The following is a 15098-nucleotide window of genomic DNA, read 5'->3' as shown; positions in this document are numbered from 1 at the left end:
CATAATTGAAAATGATTGTTAACCTGGCTGGATCTTGAATCACCTAGGAGACAAGCTTAGTGGATTGCTGTTGGGATATTATTTAGATTTAGTTGCTTTCTGGATATTATAAGGGAATGTCTTAACTTTATTAGTCTTGTTTCCAAATATTTGCATTCATTGATGTGTGTGTGTGTGTGTGTGTGTGTGTGTGTGTCCACAGAGGTCAGAAGATGGTGTCAGATTCCCTGAAAAATGGAATTACAAGTAGCTGTGAGCTCTGGAAGAGCAGCAAGTGTTCATAACCGCTAAGCAACTGCCCCAGTCCTTGAAGACCTATCTTAGTTGTGGCACCATTCTATCAGGTAGCTTCCTCAGCTAAATAAAAGGAGAAAGCAATCCAAGTGCCAGCATTCATATTTCCTGACTGTACATGAAGTGTGGGCAGCTGCCTTGAACTCCTGATGCCAGGACTCCTGCTACCATGATGGACCATGATGGGTGCCACTATGCACTGGCCAAAACCCATAGAATAGAGATAGCAGGATTCAACCCTATGTAAACAATCTCAGTAGAGGTCCATCTTATCACACACACACACACCATACATAACACACACACACACACACACACACACGCACGCGCGCTAAAAAATTAAAACAAAAGAAGTAGTAAGAACATACAATGTCACATAAAGGGCCCTGAGTGGACATGCATGAGATAGTTGAATGTAAAATAACTAATAATCAAAGGAGCATGGCATGGGATGCAGGAAATCATAATGATAGAAGTAAGTGAACACATTTTGTAACATAAGAATAGAATTTAAAATGTTTATACATTCCTGTATGAAGAGTGATGACTGGTGAGAGCAAACTAAATGATGGAGCTGAAAGGCCATCCTTCAGTGGCTATAACAGTAATAACAATTTCCATCTCAAAGCATCCACAGATGATAACAAACAAGGAGGAAAAGAAAGAAGAAGATCAGTGTATACTGTTTCTCAGCTGCTGTTTACAAAGAGAAGTAAAAATAATCTGTGGATGAAGATGGTGAACACAATCCACTATGCACTCCCAGTGGCCATCCCTACCACTAGACAGTGTGCTTCCTGAGAGGTCTTGGATACAAATTCCTAGCAGAGATCCAAAATCAGTGGGATGGGATAATTTGATAATCAGAATTTGCTTTGTCATAGATGACCCAGTACTGAGAACTTCTGGGCATGAAACATTTCCCTGTGGCTGCCCTACAGTTTCTGGTTACACTTACACTGGTGTCCTTCTAGAATGTTCCTGTGGATACCATACATATCATCCCTGTGTGTGATGTAGGTGTCTTTCTGAAATTGTACAGAAATGCTCCCAAGCCTGTACTGCTACCCCTCCCTGCTCCGGTGTGCATACGTCCTGACACCTTCTTTCCTCTGGGCTTCTTGATACACAAACTGTGAAGCATCATGGGTTACCTTTCTGGGACTCTTGTCCTTCAGAGTTATGAGTATTCATCATCAGTTGAAGAAAATCCATTCTCTTCTGGAAGCAAAAAGAGACATGTTAATGATGGATGTTTAGTTGGGAGTCACACTTGAAACAGGGGTTCACCTCTGGATTCCAGGAATTTATGTATGTGGATTGAGACATCAGTGAATACAAGTGTCTATGCAGCTTGAAAACTTTCTCAGTGGTTAAGAGCACTGAATGCTCTTGCAGAGGACCTGAGTTCAGTTCCCAACACCCACATGGTGACTCATAACTACTTATAACTTCAGTTCCAGGAGATCCAATGGCCATTTCTAGTCTTTTCAGGCACTGCACATATATGGTGCATAGGCGTACAGGTAGTAAAAGTATCTGTACACTTAAAATTAAAGGAAAATTAAAGCATTGACCAGTAAGCCTTGGGGAGCAAGCCATTTCCCTGAGAGAAACACAGCTTTTCTCTTTGTTCCTCTGCTCTGTCTCTGGCTCATGAGCATATCTCTGGCCAGACTCCAATTCTCCTCTGTTCTCTTTCCACAGTGCTTAACTAAAAGCCTCCTTGATTATATCTATCTGTAGTGCTCACTTCACTGCCAAATTTTTTGTGAGCATCCCCTGGTGCTCCACATTCCAGATACTGCAAAATTCTAAGTGGCATCACAGGTGCTTTCCTCCCCAGTCTGCAAACAGAATTTTTGGACTTCCGGGCCAAATATAATAAAGGTAGACTAGCAGCTAGCAAACTATTTGCCCAGAGAACATATACACCTATTGGGTGAGTGTCTTGTGGCTTCACTGTCAAGAAAATACTCCCACACAAAGAAAAACATACTCAAATTTAACTTGAGCCATGATGATATTTATGTTGGGAAACTATGACAAAATTAGATATTTAAGATAGCAATCATTTTTATATTAACTTTAAAGACAGAATAATAGTAGTAGATATAATTTCTTGGTGCAAATTCTATTTTTGACATTTTTTTCAGTGAAGGGTGGTGGCAATATTATTTGACTGGTACTTATCTCAGTGCATAATAACTATCACTCCTTTTGGCAAATGTGAAATTGTTATTCTTTTATTCTTTCTCTTATGGAATAGCCTAGCACTTGTCTCCCTAAGATGTAAACACCATCTTGCTCTAATCAGAGTTTTTTATATTTACTTTTAAGAGAACACAAAGGAAGGTGCATAAATCACACACCGAGAGCCTGATACATAACCAAATCCTGAGTATCAAGGTCAAACCCTGAGTGTGAAGGTCAAACCCTGAGGGTCAAGGTCAAAACCTGGGTGTAATGACCAAACCCTGAGCATGGTGACCAGACTCTGAGCATCATGAGAGTAGTGTCCCATTTACCTTCTGGTTTGAATCAAGGCGATCTTTCTTCATCCTTTTTACAAAATTTTTGAAAAAGTTCATTGAATCTTTTGGGAAAATGGAGAGATTTAACATCTCATATATTGGAGTAAGAAATGGAAACAGAACTACAGAGAAAAAATAAATGCAGAGAATGAGTGATAATTGACTGCTCAGCATCAACTGATATCTCTACAGTGCAAGCCCTATACCCAAGGCTTAGGGAAAAACATGAATGAGGGGATAGAAAGATTGTCAAGGCAAGAAAAGGAAAAGGCCTGCCATGAAATTGTATTTTCTAGACATGACATGGAAACTGGACCCATGAAATCTCAAATATATTGTGGTCCAGACAAGACCTGTGTAGTGATAACATGGGCTGACATGCCAATGTGGAAGGCGAATTTTCACAGGCTCTTACCTCTAGATTAAAAGTCATAGGAAATTAGTGGCTATTGAGAGAAAGCATCAGTTTTCTCCAAGGATAAGACCCTGATAAGCTATCCAATCCCAAGTACTTGGCCATAAACATGTACATGAAAGCAATACTAAATGGACTCAGTATGATATATACATGTGTGTATATACACACACATATACATATGCTTATATACACACAGACATGCACATGCATATGTATGTATACACACACATAAATGAGTACACATTTATGCAACCATTATACTTAAAGAAGAAGAGTCAGGAATTTGAGGAGGAATTAGGGACATGAAAGGAGTTAGAGGGTGAAAGGAGGGATGGAAATAATGCAAATATAGAATTCATGTATAACATTCTTTTTTGTTTTGATAAAATTGAAGATTTACATGGAAAACATTTCTGATAAAATAGAAGAGGTATATACAAAAAAATTAAAATTGACAATATTCATGGAAAATTAAAGAGTAAAATGGTAGACATATAAAACCTTGCTAAATTAATTGAAAAAGGAAGTAGAAACATTTTATGATAGAACTGAAGATTTACATGGAAAATATTTCTGAAAAAATTCGCAAAATATATAGAAAAACATGTTAAAAGTGAACATCATCATGGAAAATTTTATATAGATATAATGGTAGGCATAAAAGTATTTCTGAGTTGATTGAAAGTGGAATTATAAACATTTACAGGTAAAATTGAACATTTACACGGAAAACATTTCTGATAAAATTCAAGAAATATATAGTAAAATACATTAAAATTGACTATTTCCTGGAAAATTATACAGATATAATGGTAGACATAAAAACCTTTCTAAATTAATTGAAGGTGGAATTAAAAACATTTTGTGATAAAATTAGAGATTTACATGGAAAATATTTCTGATAAAATAGAAGAAATATATAGAAAAAAGTTAAAATTGAAGATTATCATGGAAAATAATACAGATAAAATGCTAGACATGACAAACAATACGAAATTAATTGAAAGAAGAATTCCAAACATTTTCTGATAAAATTTTAGATTTACACGAAAAATATTTCTGTTAGTCTATGTCTTTTCATTTGGGGAATTGAGTCCATTGATGTTAAGAGATCTTAAAGAATAGTGATTGTTGCTTCCTGTAATTTTTGATGCTATTTTTATGTTTGTATGGTTACTTTCTTTTGGGTTTATTGGAAGAAGATTACTTTCTTGCATTTTCTAGGGTTGGAAGAAGATTACTTTCTTGCATATTCTAGGGTGTAGTTTCCCTCCTGTGGCATTTTCCATCTATTATCCTTTGCAGGGCTGGATTTGTGGAAAGATATTGTGTAAATTTGGTTTTATCATGGAATATCTTGGTTTCTCCATCTATGGTGATTGAGAGTTTTGCTGGGTATAGTAGTCTATCCTGACATTGGTGTTCTCTTAAAGTCTGTATTAGATCTTCCCAGTATCTACTAGCTTTTACCGTCTCAGGTGAGAAGTCTGGTGCAATTCTGATAGGCCTGCCTTTATAAGTTACTTGACCTTTTTCCCGTATTGCTTTTAATATCCTTTCTTTGTTTGGTGCATTTGGTGTTTTGATTATTATGTGCCAGGAGGACTTTCTGTTCTGGTCCAGTCTGTTTGGAGTTCTATAGGGTTCTTTTATGTTAATGGGCATTTCTTTCTTTAGGTTAGAGAAGTTTTCTTTTATACCTTTGTTGAAGATATTTACTGGCCCTTTAAGTTGTAAATCTTCACTCTCTTCTATACCTATAATCCTTAGGTTTGGTCTTTTCATTATGTCCTGGATTTCCTGGATGTTTTGGGTTATAAGCTTTTCGCATTTTGCATTTTCGTTGACTGTCAGTCAATGTTTTTATGGTATTTTCAGCACCTGAGATTCTTTTTTTTCTATCTCTTGCATTCTGTTGTTGATGCTTGCATCAATGACTCCTGATTTCTTTCCAAGGTTTTTTTTTTTTTATATCTCCAGAGTTGTCTCACTTTGTGATTTCTTCATTGTTTTATTACCATATTTAGATCGTGGATGGTTTTGTTCAGTTCCTTCACTTGATTGTTTGTGTTTTCCTGTAATTCTTTAAGGTATTTTTGTGTTTCTTCTTTTAGGACTTCTACCTGTTGACCCAAGTTCTCCTGTATTTCTTTAAGGTATTTTTGTGTTTTCTCTTTAAGGACTTCTACCCATATTCTCCTGTATTTCTTTAAGGGAGTTATTTATATCCTTTGTGAAGTCCTCTATCAGCATCATGAGATGCAATTTTAAATTGAACTCTTGCTTTTCCAGTGTGTTGGAGTATCCAGGACTTGCTGTGGTGGGAGAACTGGGTTCTGATGTTTCCAAGTAACCGTGTGTTCTATTGGTAGAGTTCTTGTACTTGCCTTTCACCATCTGGTTGTTTCTGGTGTTAGTTGGTTTTGCTGTCTCTGGCCGGAGCTTGTCCCTCCTGTGGGCCTGTAAGCCTGTGTCTGTATTCCTGGGAGACCAACTCTCTTCTTGCAAGATCTGTGCACAGAAGTCTGTAGAGCTGCCTAGCTCCCTGGTGCAAATGGTGGCCAGAAAACTTCTGTCCCAGCTGCTCCACTGATTGTTTGCCCTGTGTGCTCCTAGCTGTTCCCCTCCAGAGAGAAGGTGGAGATCTCACTTCTGCACTCAGAAATAAAAGCGCTGCTGCAAAATCACTCTCTCCTGGTGGGATGTGCACAGAAGGCTGTAGAACCACTTGGCTCCCTGGTGCCCATGTATAACATTCATTGGAAGGGAATATAAGGACAGAGAAAAGGAGGGAGGTGATTGGAGAAGGGATGGAGAGAAGAAGGTTTATGGGACATATGGGGAGGGGGGATCTGGGAAAGGGGAAATCATTGGGAATGTAAACAAAGAATATGGAAAATAAAAATATTTTTTTTAGTCTAAAAGTTCTTTATTTTATACATTCATTTAAAAATGTAAATAGCTATAGTTCACTATAGCTGACATGTAACTTTGCCATTACACTTTAGTCTTAAAATGATAACACATTTTTTTTAAATTCAATAAGTTTTCTTAAAACCAATGTATCCCAACTGTATTTAAAATACTGGCATGTAATAATATATACCCAATGTCTACATTTCAAGTGAGATTATAAGTAAGTGGAAAAATTACAGATGAAGTAAGTTTTTAATTATAACCCACAGGAAGACTTTCTCACAACCAAAGAACAGGATCAAATTTATTTCTCTCACTTCTTAATGTTAACAAACAAGACTCTGAAGAAGGAAATGGAAGAAGACCTCAAAAAATGGGAAAACCTGCCATGCTCATGGATCGGTAGAATCAATATAGTTAAAATGGCCATTTTGCCAAAAGCACTATACAGATTCAATGCAATACCCATCAAAATCCCAACTCAATTCTTCACAGAGTTAGAAAGAGCAATTATCAAATTCATCTGGAACAACAAAAAACCCAGGATAGCTAAAACTATTCTCAGCAACAAAAGAAAATCTGGGGGAATCAGTATCCCTGACCTCAAGCAATACTACAGAGCAATAGTGTTAAAAACTGCATGGTATTGGTACAGTGACAGGCAGGAGGATCAATGGAACAGGATTGAAGATCCAGAAATGAACCCACACACCTATGGCCACTTGATCCTCGACAAACAGGCTGAAAACATCCAATGGAAAAAAGATAGCCTTTTCAACAAATGGTGCTGGTTCAACTGGAGGTCAGCATGCAGAAGAATGCGAATTGATCCATCCTTGTTTCCTTGTACTAAGCTCAAATCCAAATGGATCAAGGACCTCCACATAAAGCCAGACACTCTGAAGCTAATAGAAAAGAAACTGGGGAAGACCCTTGAGGACATCGGTACAGGGAGAAAGTTTCTGAACAGAACACCAATAGCGTATGCTCTAAGATCAAGAATTGACAAATGGGACCTCATAAAATTACAAAGTTTCTGTAAGGCAAAGGACACCATCAAGAGGACAAATCGGCAACCAACAAATTGGGAAAAGATCTTCACCAATCCTACATCAGATAGAGGGCTAATATTCAATATATATAAAGAACTCAAGAAGTTAGACTCCAGAAAACTGAACAACCCTATTAAAAAATGGGGTACAGAGTTAAACAAAGAATTCACACCTGAAGAACTTCGGATGGCGGAGAAGCATCTTAAAAAATGCTCAACTTCATTAGTCATTAGGGAAATGCAAATCAAAACAACCCTGAGATTTCATCTTACACCAGTCAGAATGGCTAAGATTAAAAATTCAGGAGACAGCAGGTGTTGGAGAGGGTGTGGAGAAAGAGGAACACTCCTCCACTGCTGGTGGGGCTGCAAATTGGTACAACCACTCTGGAAATCAGTCTGGCAGTTCCTCAGAAAACTGGGCACCTTACTTCCAGAAGATCCTGCTATACCACTCCTGGGCATATACCCAGAGGATTCCCCACCATGTAATAAGGATACATGCTCTACTATGTTCATAGCAGCCCTATTTATAATTGCCAGATGCTGGAAAGAACCCAGGTATCCCTCAACAGAAGAGTGGATGCAAAAAATGTGGCATATCTACACAATGGAGTACTATTCAGCCATTAGAAACAATGAATTCATGAAATTCTTAGGCAAATGGATGGAGCTAGAGAACATCATACTAAGTGAGGTAACCCAGACTCAAAAGGTGAATCATGGTATGCACTCACTAATAAGTGGTTATTAACCTAGAAAACTGGAATACCCAAAACATAATCCACACATCAAATGAGGTACAAGGAGAAAGGAGGACTGGCCCCTGGTTCTGGAGAGACTCAGTGAAACAGTATTCGGCAAAACCAGAACAGGGAAGTGGGAAGGGGTGGGTGGGAGGACAGGGAAAGAGAAGGGGACTTAAGGAACTTTCGGGGAGTGGGGGGCTAGAAAAGGGGAAATCATTTGAAATGTAAATAAATTATATCGAATAAAAAAAAGAAAGAAAGAAAAAATATTTTTAAAAAAAGTAAAAAATATAAAAAAAATTCCTCATTGTGTTGGACTCCAAAATGTGGACTAAGGTGGTAATAATTTAAAAAGTCATGAAGAAAAGTGAAGTTTCAGATAGGATATAGAGAAAATGGAGACCTTGAGAATTGCTGGCAGCATAATTGAATGCTACAGCTGTTGTGGAAGCAATTTTTCAGTTGCCCAACATATCAAACACAGAATTCTGTTATAATAATTCACCAATTCCACACCAATTGCCCACCCAGAAACATGAAAACAAATGTTAAGACCTAATATTGAATTCCAGTGTCCATGACAGTGTTATTCACAACACCCCAAAATCTGTAAAATAACTTGAATACCCATCAGATGGTATAGAATATGATTTGTCTACAGAATATGGGAGCGTCAGCAAATGGTTTTGTTAAATATATGATGGTAAATGAAAGAAACTTATCACCAAATTTCATATATTTTGTAAAATATTTGTATTGTATTTTGATGTTATGCCCAGAATAAGCAGATCTAGAGTAGCAGACAGTGAGTTGGGCATTTTCTTATTGGGAAGAGAAATGGGAGATAAGAATGAAATGATTTTCTTGGTGAACACATTTTCTGGTTGACAATGATGATAAATGTATAGCCTTTGGTGATCAAAAATTGAATTAAACTTTTAAGTAGTTGCATTATTTTTACATGTGAAGTATATCTTAATAATGGTGTCATTTTCAAGGCTGCCCCCTTTCTCCTTATCTTTTCAATATTGTACTTGAGGTACTAGCTCGGGCAATTCGACAACATAAGGAGGTCAAAGGGATACAAATTGGAAAGGAAGAAGTCAAACTATCATTATTTGCAGACGACATGATCGTCTACCTAAGTGACCCAAAGAACTCCACTAGAGAGCTCCTACAGCTGATAAACAACTTCAGCAAAGTGGCAGGTTATAAAATCAACTCAAGCAAATCAGTGGCCTTCCTATACTCAAAGGATAAGCAGGCTGAGAAAGAAATTAGGGAAATGACCCCCTTCACAATAGCCTCAAACAGTATAAAGTATCTTGGGGTGACTCTTACCAAATATGTGAAAGATCTGTATGACAAGAACTTCAAGACTCTGAAGAAGGAAATGGAAGAAGACCTCAAAAAATGGGAAAACCTCCCATGCTCATGGATCGGTAGAATCAATATAGTTGAAATGGCCATTTTGCCAAAAGCACTATACAGATTCAATGCAATACCCATCAAAATCCCAACTCAATTCTTCACAGAGTTAGAAAGAGCAATTATCAAATTCATCTGGAACAACAAAAAACCCAGGATAGCTAAAACTATTCTCAGCAACAAAAGAAAATCTGGGGGAATCAGTATCCCTGACCTCAAGCAATACTACAGAGCAATAGTGTTAAAAACTGCATGGTATTGGTACAGTGACAGGCAGGAGGATCAATGGAACAGGATTGAAGATCCAGAAATGAACCCACACACCTATGGCCACTTGATCCTCGACAAACAGGCTGAAAACATCCAATGGAAAAAAGATAGCCTTTTCAACAAATGGTGCTGGTTCAACTGGAGGTCAGCATGCAGAAGAATGCGAATTGATCCATCCTTGTCTCCTTGTACTAAGCTCAAATCCAAATGGATCAAGGACCTCCACATAAAGCCAGACACTCTGAAGCTAATAGAAAAGAAACTGGGGAAGACCCTTGAGGACATCGGTACAGGGAGAAAGTTTCTGAACAGAACACCAATAGCGTATGCTCTAAGATCAAGAATTGACAAATGGGACCTCATAAAATTACAAAGTTTCTGTAAGGCAAAGGACACCATCAAGAGGACAAATCGGCAACCAACACATTGGGAAAAGATCTTCACCAATCCTACATCAGATAGAGGGCTAATATCCAATATATATAAAGAACTCAAGAAGTTAGACTCCAGAAAACCAAACAACCCTATTAAAAAATGGGGTACAGAGTTAAACAAAGAATTCTCACCTGAAGAACTTCGGATGGCAGAGAAGCATCTTCAAAAATGCTCAACTTCATTAGTCATTAGGGAAATGCAAATCAAAACAACCCTAAGATTTCATCTTACACCAGTCAGAATGGCTAAGATTAAAAATTCAGGAGACAGCAGGTGTTGGAGAGGGTGTGGAGAAAGAGGAACACTCCTCCACTGCTGGTGGGGTTGCAAATTGGTACAACCACTCTGGAAATCAGTCTGGCGGTTCCTCCGAAAACTGGGCACCTCACTTCCAGAAGATCCTACTATACCACTCCTGGGCATATACCCAGAAGACTCCCCACCATGTAATAAGGATACATGTTCTACTATGTTCATAGCAGCCCTATTTATAATTGCCAGATGCTGGAAAGAACCCAGGTATCCCTCAACAGAAGAGTGGATGCAAAAAATGTGGTATATCTACACAATGGAGTACTATTCAGCCATTAGAAACAATGAATTCATGAAATTCTTAGGCAAATGGATGGAGCTAGAGAATATCATACTAAGTGAGGTAACCCAGACTCAAAAGGTGAATCATGCTATGCACTCACTAATAAGTGGATATTAACCTAGAAAACTGGAATACCCAAAACATAATCCACACATCAAATGAGGTACAAGAAGAAAGGAGGAGTGGCCCCTGGTTCTGGAAAGACTCAGTGAAACAGTATTCAGCAAAACCAGAACGGGGAAGTGGGAAGGGGTGGATGGGAGGACAGGGGAAGAGAAGGGGGCTTACGGGACTTTCGGGGAGTGGGGGGGGGGCTAGAAAAGGGGAAATCATTTGAAATGTAAATAAATTATATCGAATAAAAAAATAATGGTGTCATTTTGACTAGTTTGTAGAAGGGAGCGATATAAAGAGAGATGAAATAGTAAACATACCTATAGAGAGAAGAAATGGATCAAAAAATGGAAATTTTAAGATCTTCTTGGCTTTCTGCACAAAGGGATCCTGTGGATTATTGAGGGAATCAATGTTCACTCCAAATGATGTGCCAGTGATCACATCCATGCTATAAGCTCCAAAGATGCTGAGTGAAGAGAGACATGGGAATCAACATTTGCATCTCAGGCAGTTCATGTTTCCAAGCTACTCAGGCAGGAAGCCACAGAGTTAGAACCACAAGATCCTCAGTGGTGTCCAGGCTGCTATCACAGTCACACCTTGGCCTTTACCTGCTGTCAGTTTGCAGATGTCTTATTCCTAGGGTTGAGATGACACTGAGGTAGTTACAGTCCCATCAACCACACCACAACTTACTTACTTTTTCATGTTGATGGGCTCCCCTTTCTCTTCTTCTTGTCTCAAGTTTCTCACCAATATATCTCCATACTGTCTCATGATGGGGAACATCTAAGCACAAAACACAACACCTGTAGTGTAAATGTCAGTTTTATTTCTTCAGATGAAGGCATGAGATTAGAGCTATATCCAAGATGTACAGAGACATGGCTTGGGCTGAAGCCATAGTGTTTCCTTATTTGTTTTAATTATCTCTAGGCAAAGGTATGGAAGCTTCTAGCATCTGTATAATCTCATCTTCCAAACAGACTGATTCGATCAAGCTTCTCTCAGCTTCTGCCTAAATTGCTGTGGTTGTCCTTATACTAACTTTGGCAATACATCCTAATCTTCTGTCTCATTCTCATTCTCTGGATAGTTCTGTCCTCACTGGTATCTAGCTTGTTCTGTCTGAAACCCATCGCTGTAAAACGACACACATACACATACCACCACCACCACCACCACCACCACCACCACCACCACCACCACTACTACCTGTGTCTAGTCTGTTCTCTTTCCACATGCTACTTTTAAGTTGCCACTCTTGTTGTGGATTGCCATGGTGCTGCTTGTATTTTAAGCTAATTCCACTTTCCGCAAGAGGGTCTGCCTCAGAGAAGTGGATTACCTACTCTGGTGATTTCATGTGAACCTCCCCACCTAAGTGGTCAAATAAAGGCTAGAGCCTGTGATTGGGCAGTGGAAGGAAAAAGTGGGGCTGAAATTTTTGGACAGGGAGAGAGCGGAAGAAGGAATGCAGATCAGGAGATAAGGGAGAGAGAGGAAGACAGAGAAAGAGGAGGTGAAAGGAAGATAGAAGCACATGGCCTGGAGGAACCACAACTAGCAAAGGCTTTCATATCTGGGGAATAGAGTAGTATAGTGGCATAATCTACCCAATACACACATGCAGTTTATAAATATTATAACTGAGTTGTATTTTCTTTGCATGGGTTTATTGGGGTTGGAGAATTACTACAACATTCTGTTTTCCGTATATTCCTGTAAGCGTTGAGTATATCCTATCTCTGATTCATTTTATTAAATCCTTCTGAGCCATCACTTTGTCCCATCCCTCAATTAGAGGTCACTCTCAAACATGGCTGATTTCTTCTACAAACTAACCTTACCCCCATTAGTAGAGATAAAAGGTGTGTACTAAGGCTATATCTATATTCCATCCAGATCATATAGTAATTGTAAGCATGTCTGCATCGAAGCCAGATCAAATAGACCTAGGATTTTGGAAGTGATCCCTCACCAGAGCAGCCATACTGCTGGGTTAATATTCAACTATTCTGTAGTTAAATGTGGAATTTCAGATCCCAGAAAGACACATCATTCTAATCATGGGGTGATGAGTTAAAGTTCATTTTGTGATGAGTCATCTGCGTATGAAGACAAGATGCCATTCAGCATCCTTTCATGCTAAAAGTCTTGGAAAGAACAGGAATTCAAGGCCCATACCTAAACATAATAAAAGCAATATACAGCAAACCGGTAGCCAACATCAAACTAAATGGAAACTTGAAGCAATCCCACTAAAATCAGGTACTAGACAAGACTGCCACCTCTCTCCATATCTTCAATATACTTATAGAAGTCCTAGCTAGAGCAATTAGACAACATAAGGAGAGCAAAGGATACAAATTGTAAAGGAAGAAGTCAAACTATCACTATTTTCAGATATAGTATACTTAAGTGACCCAAAAAATTCTACCAGAGAACTCCTACAGGTGATAAACAACTTCAGCAAAGTGGCTAGTTACAAAATCAACTGAACTAAGTCAGTAGCCATTCTATACTCAAAGGATAAGGAGACTGAGAAAGAAATTAGGGAAATGACACCCTTCACAATAGCCACAAACAGCATAAAGTATCTTAGGGTGACTCTAACCAAACAAGTGAAAGACCTATATGACAAGAACTTCAGATCTCTGAAGAAGGAAATCGAGGAAGACCTCAGAAAATGGAATAATCTTCCGTGCTCATGGATTGGCAGGATTAATATAGTTTAAATGGCCATCTTACCAGAAGCAATCTACAGATTCAATGCAATCTCCATCAAAATCCCAACTCAGTTCTTCATAGAGTTAGAAAGAGAAATTCTCAAATTCATCTGGAATAACAAAAAACCCAGGATAACTAAAACTATTCTCAACAGTAAAAGAACTTCTACGGGAATCAGTATCCCAGTCCTCAAACATTACTACAGAGAAATAGTGATTAAAAACTGCATGGTATTGGTACAATGACAGGTAAGTGGATCAATGGAATAGGATTGAATACCCAGAAATGAACCCACACACCTATGGTCACTTGATCTTTGACAAAGGAGCTGAAAACATCCAGTGGAAAAAAGATAGCCTTTTCACCAAATGGTGCTCAGTCAATTGGAGGTCAGCATGCAGAAGAATATGAATTGATCCATTCTTATCTCCTTGTACTAAGCTCAACTCCAAGTGGATCAAGGATATTCTCACAAAGCCTGACACACTCAAACTAAAGAAAAGAAACTTGGGAAGACCCTTGAGGACATGGGCACAGGGGAAAATTTCCTGAACAGAACATCAACAGCTTATGCTCTAAGATCAAGAATTGACAAATGAGACCTCATAAAATTACAAAGTTACTGTAAGGCAAAGGACACTGTCAAAAGGAGAAAACAACAACCAACAGATTGGGAAAGGATCTTCACCAACTCTAAATCCAACAGAGGGCTAATATCCAATATATACAAAGAACTCAAGAAGTTAGACCCCAGAGAACCAAATAACCCTATTTAAAAAATGGGATACAGAGCTAAACAAAGAATTTTCACCTGAAGAACTTCGGGTGGCTGAGAAGCACCTTAAGAAATGTTCAACATCATTAATCATTAGGGAAATGCAAGTCAAAACAACCCTGAGATTTCACCTCACACCAGTCAGAATGGCTAAGATTAAAAACTCAGGAAACAGCAGGTGTTGGCAAGGATGTGGAGAAAGAAGAATACTCTTCCACTGCTGGTGGGATTTCAAGATGGTACAACCACTTTGGAAATCAGTCTGGAAGTTCCTCAGAAAACTGGACATGACACTTCCAGAGGACCCTGCTATACCTCTCCTGGGCATATACCCAGAGGATTCCCCAGCATGCAATAAGGACACATGCTCCACTATGTTCATAGCAGCCTTATTTATAATAGCCAGAAGCTGGAAAGAACCCAGATGTCCCTCAACGGAAGAATGGATACAAAAAATGTGGTATATTTATACAATGGAATACTACTCAGAAATTGAAAACAATGAATTAGGCACTGGAAAATATCATACTAAGTGAGGTAACCCAATCACAAAAGAATACACATGGAATGCAATCACTGATAAGTGGATATTAATTAGCCCAGAAACTCTGAATTCTCAACACACAGTGAGCATATGAAATGATACCCAAGAAGAGGGAAAGAGAGGGCCCTGGTTCTGAAAAGAGTTGATCTAGCTGTGTAGGGGAGTAGCAGGACAGGGAAATGGGAGGGGTGATTGGGAAATGGGCAGAGGGAAGAGGGCTTATGAGATCGATGGGGAGGGGG

At 38.7% G+C, this 15098-nt stretch overlaps 2 protein-coding genes across 3 annotated transcripts in view; both read right to left on the bottom strand.

Annotated features, from left to right (window-relative positions):
* Positions 1 to 15098, bottom strand: part of LOC127672424 (zinc finger protein 431-like) — a 313721-nt gene that overhangs the window by 195761 nt on the left and 102862 nt on the right. The window lies entirely within an intron of this gene.
* The window catches only part of LOC127672426 (cytochrome P450 3A25), a 48725-nt gene that overhangs the window by 14538 nt on the left and 19089 nt on the right, over positions 1 to 15098 (bottom strand). The window contains exons 6-9 of the mRNA XM_052167587.1: positions 11508 to 11596; positions 11125 to 11273; positions 2823 to 2950; positions 1449 to 1515 (exon numbers count right to left, since the gene is read on the bottom strand). Coding sequence (XP_052023547.1) covers positions 1449 to 1515; positions 2823 to 2950; positions 11125 to 11273; positions 11508 to 11596 — 433 coding nt within the window. The remainder of the gene's footprint in view (positions 1 to 1448; positions 1516 to 2822; positions 2951 to 11124; positions 11274 to 11507; positions 11597 to 15098) is intronic.

The sequence above is a fragment of the Apodemus sylvaticus genome, chromosome 22 (genome assembly GCF_947179515.1).
Source record: "Apodemus sylvaticus chromosome 22, mApoSyl1.1, whole genome shotgun sequence".
Classification (NCBI taxonomy): domain Eukaryota; kingdom Metazoa; phylum Chordata; class Mammalia; order Rodentia; family Muridae; genus Apodemus; species Apodemus sylvaticus.
This window is presented reverse-complemented; position numbering and strand designations above follow the sequence as displayed.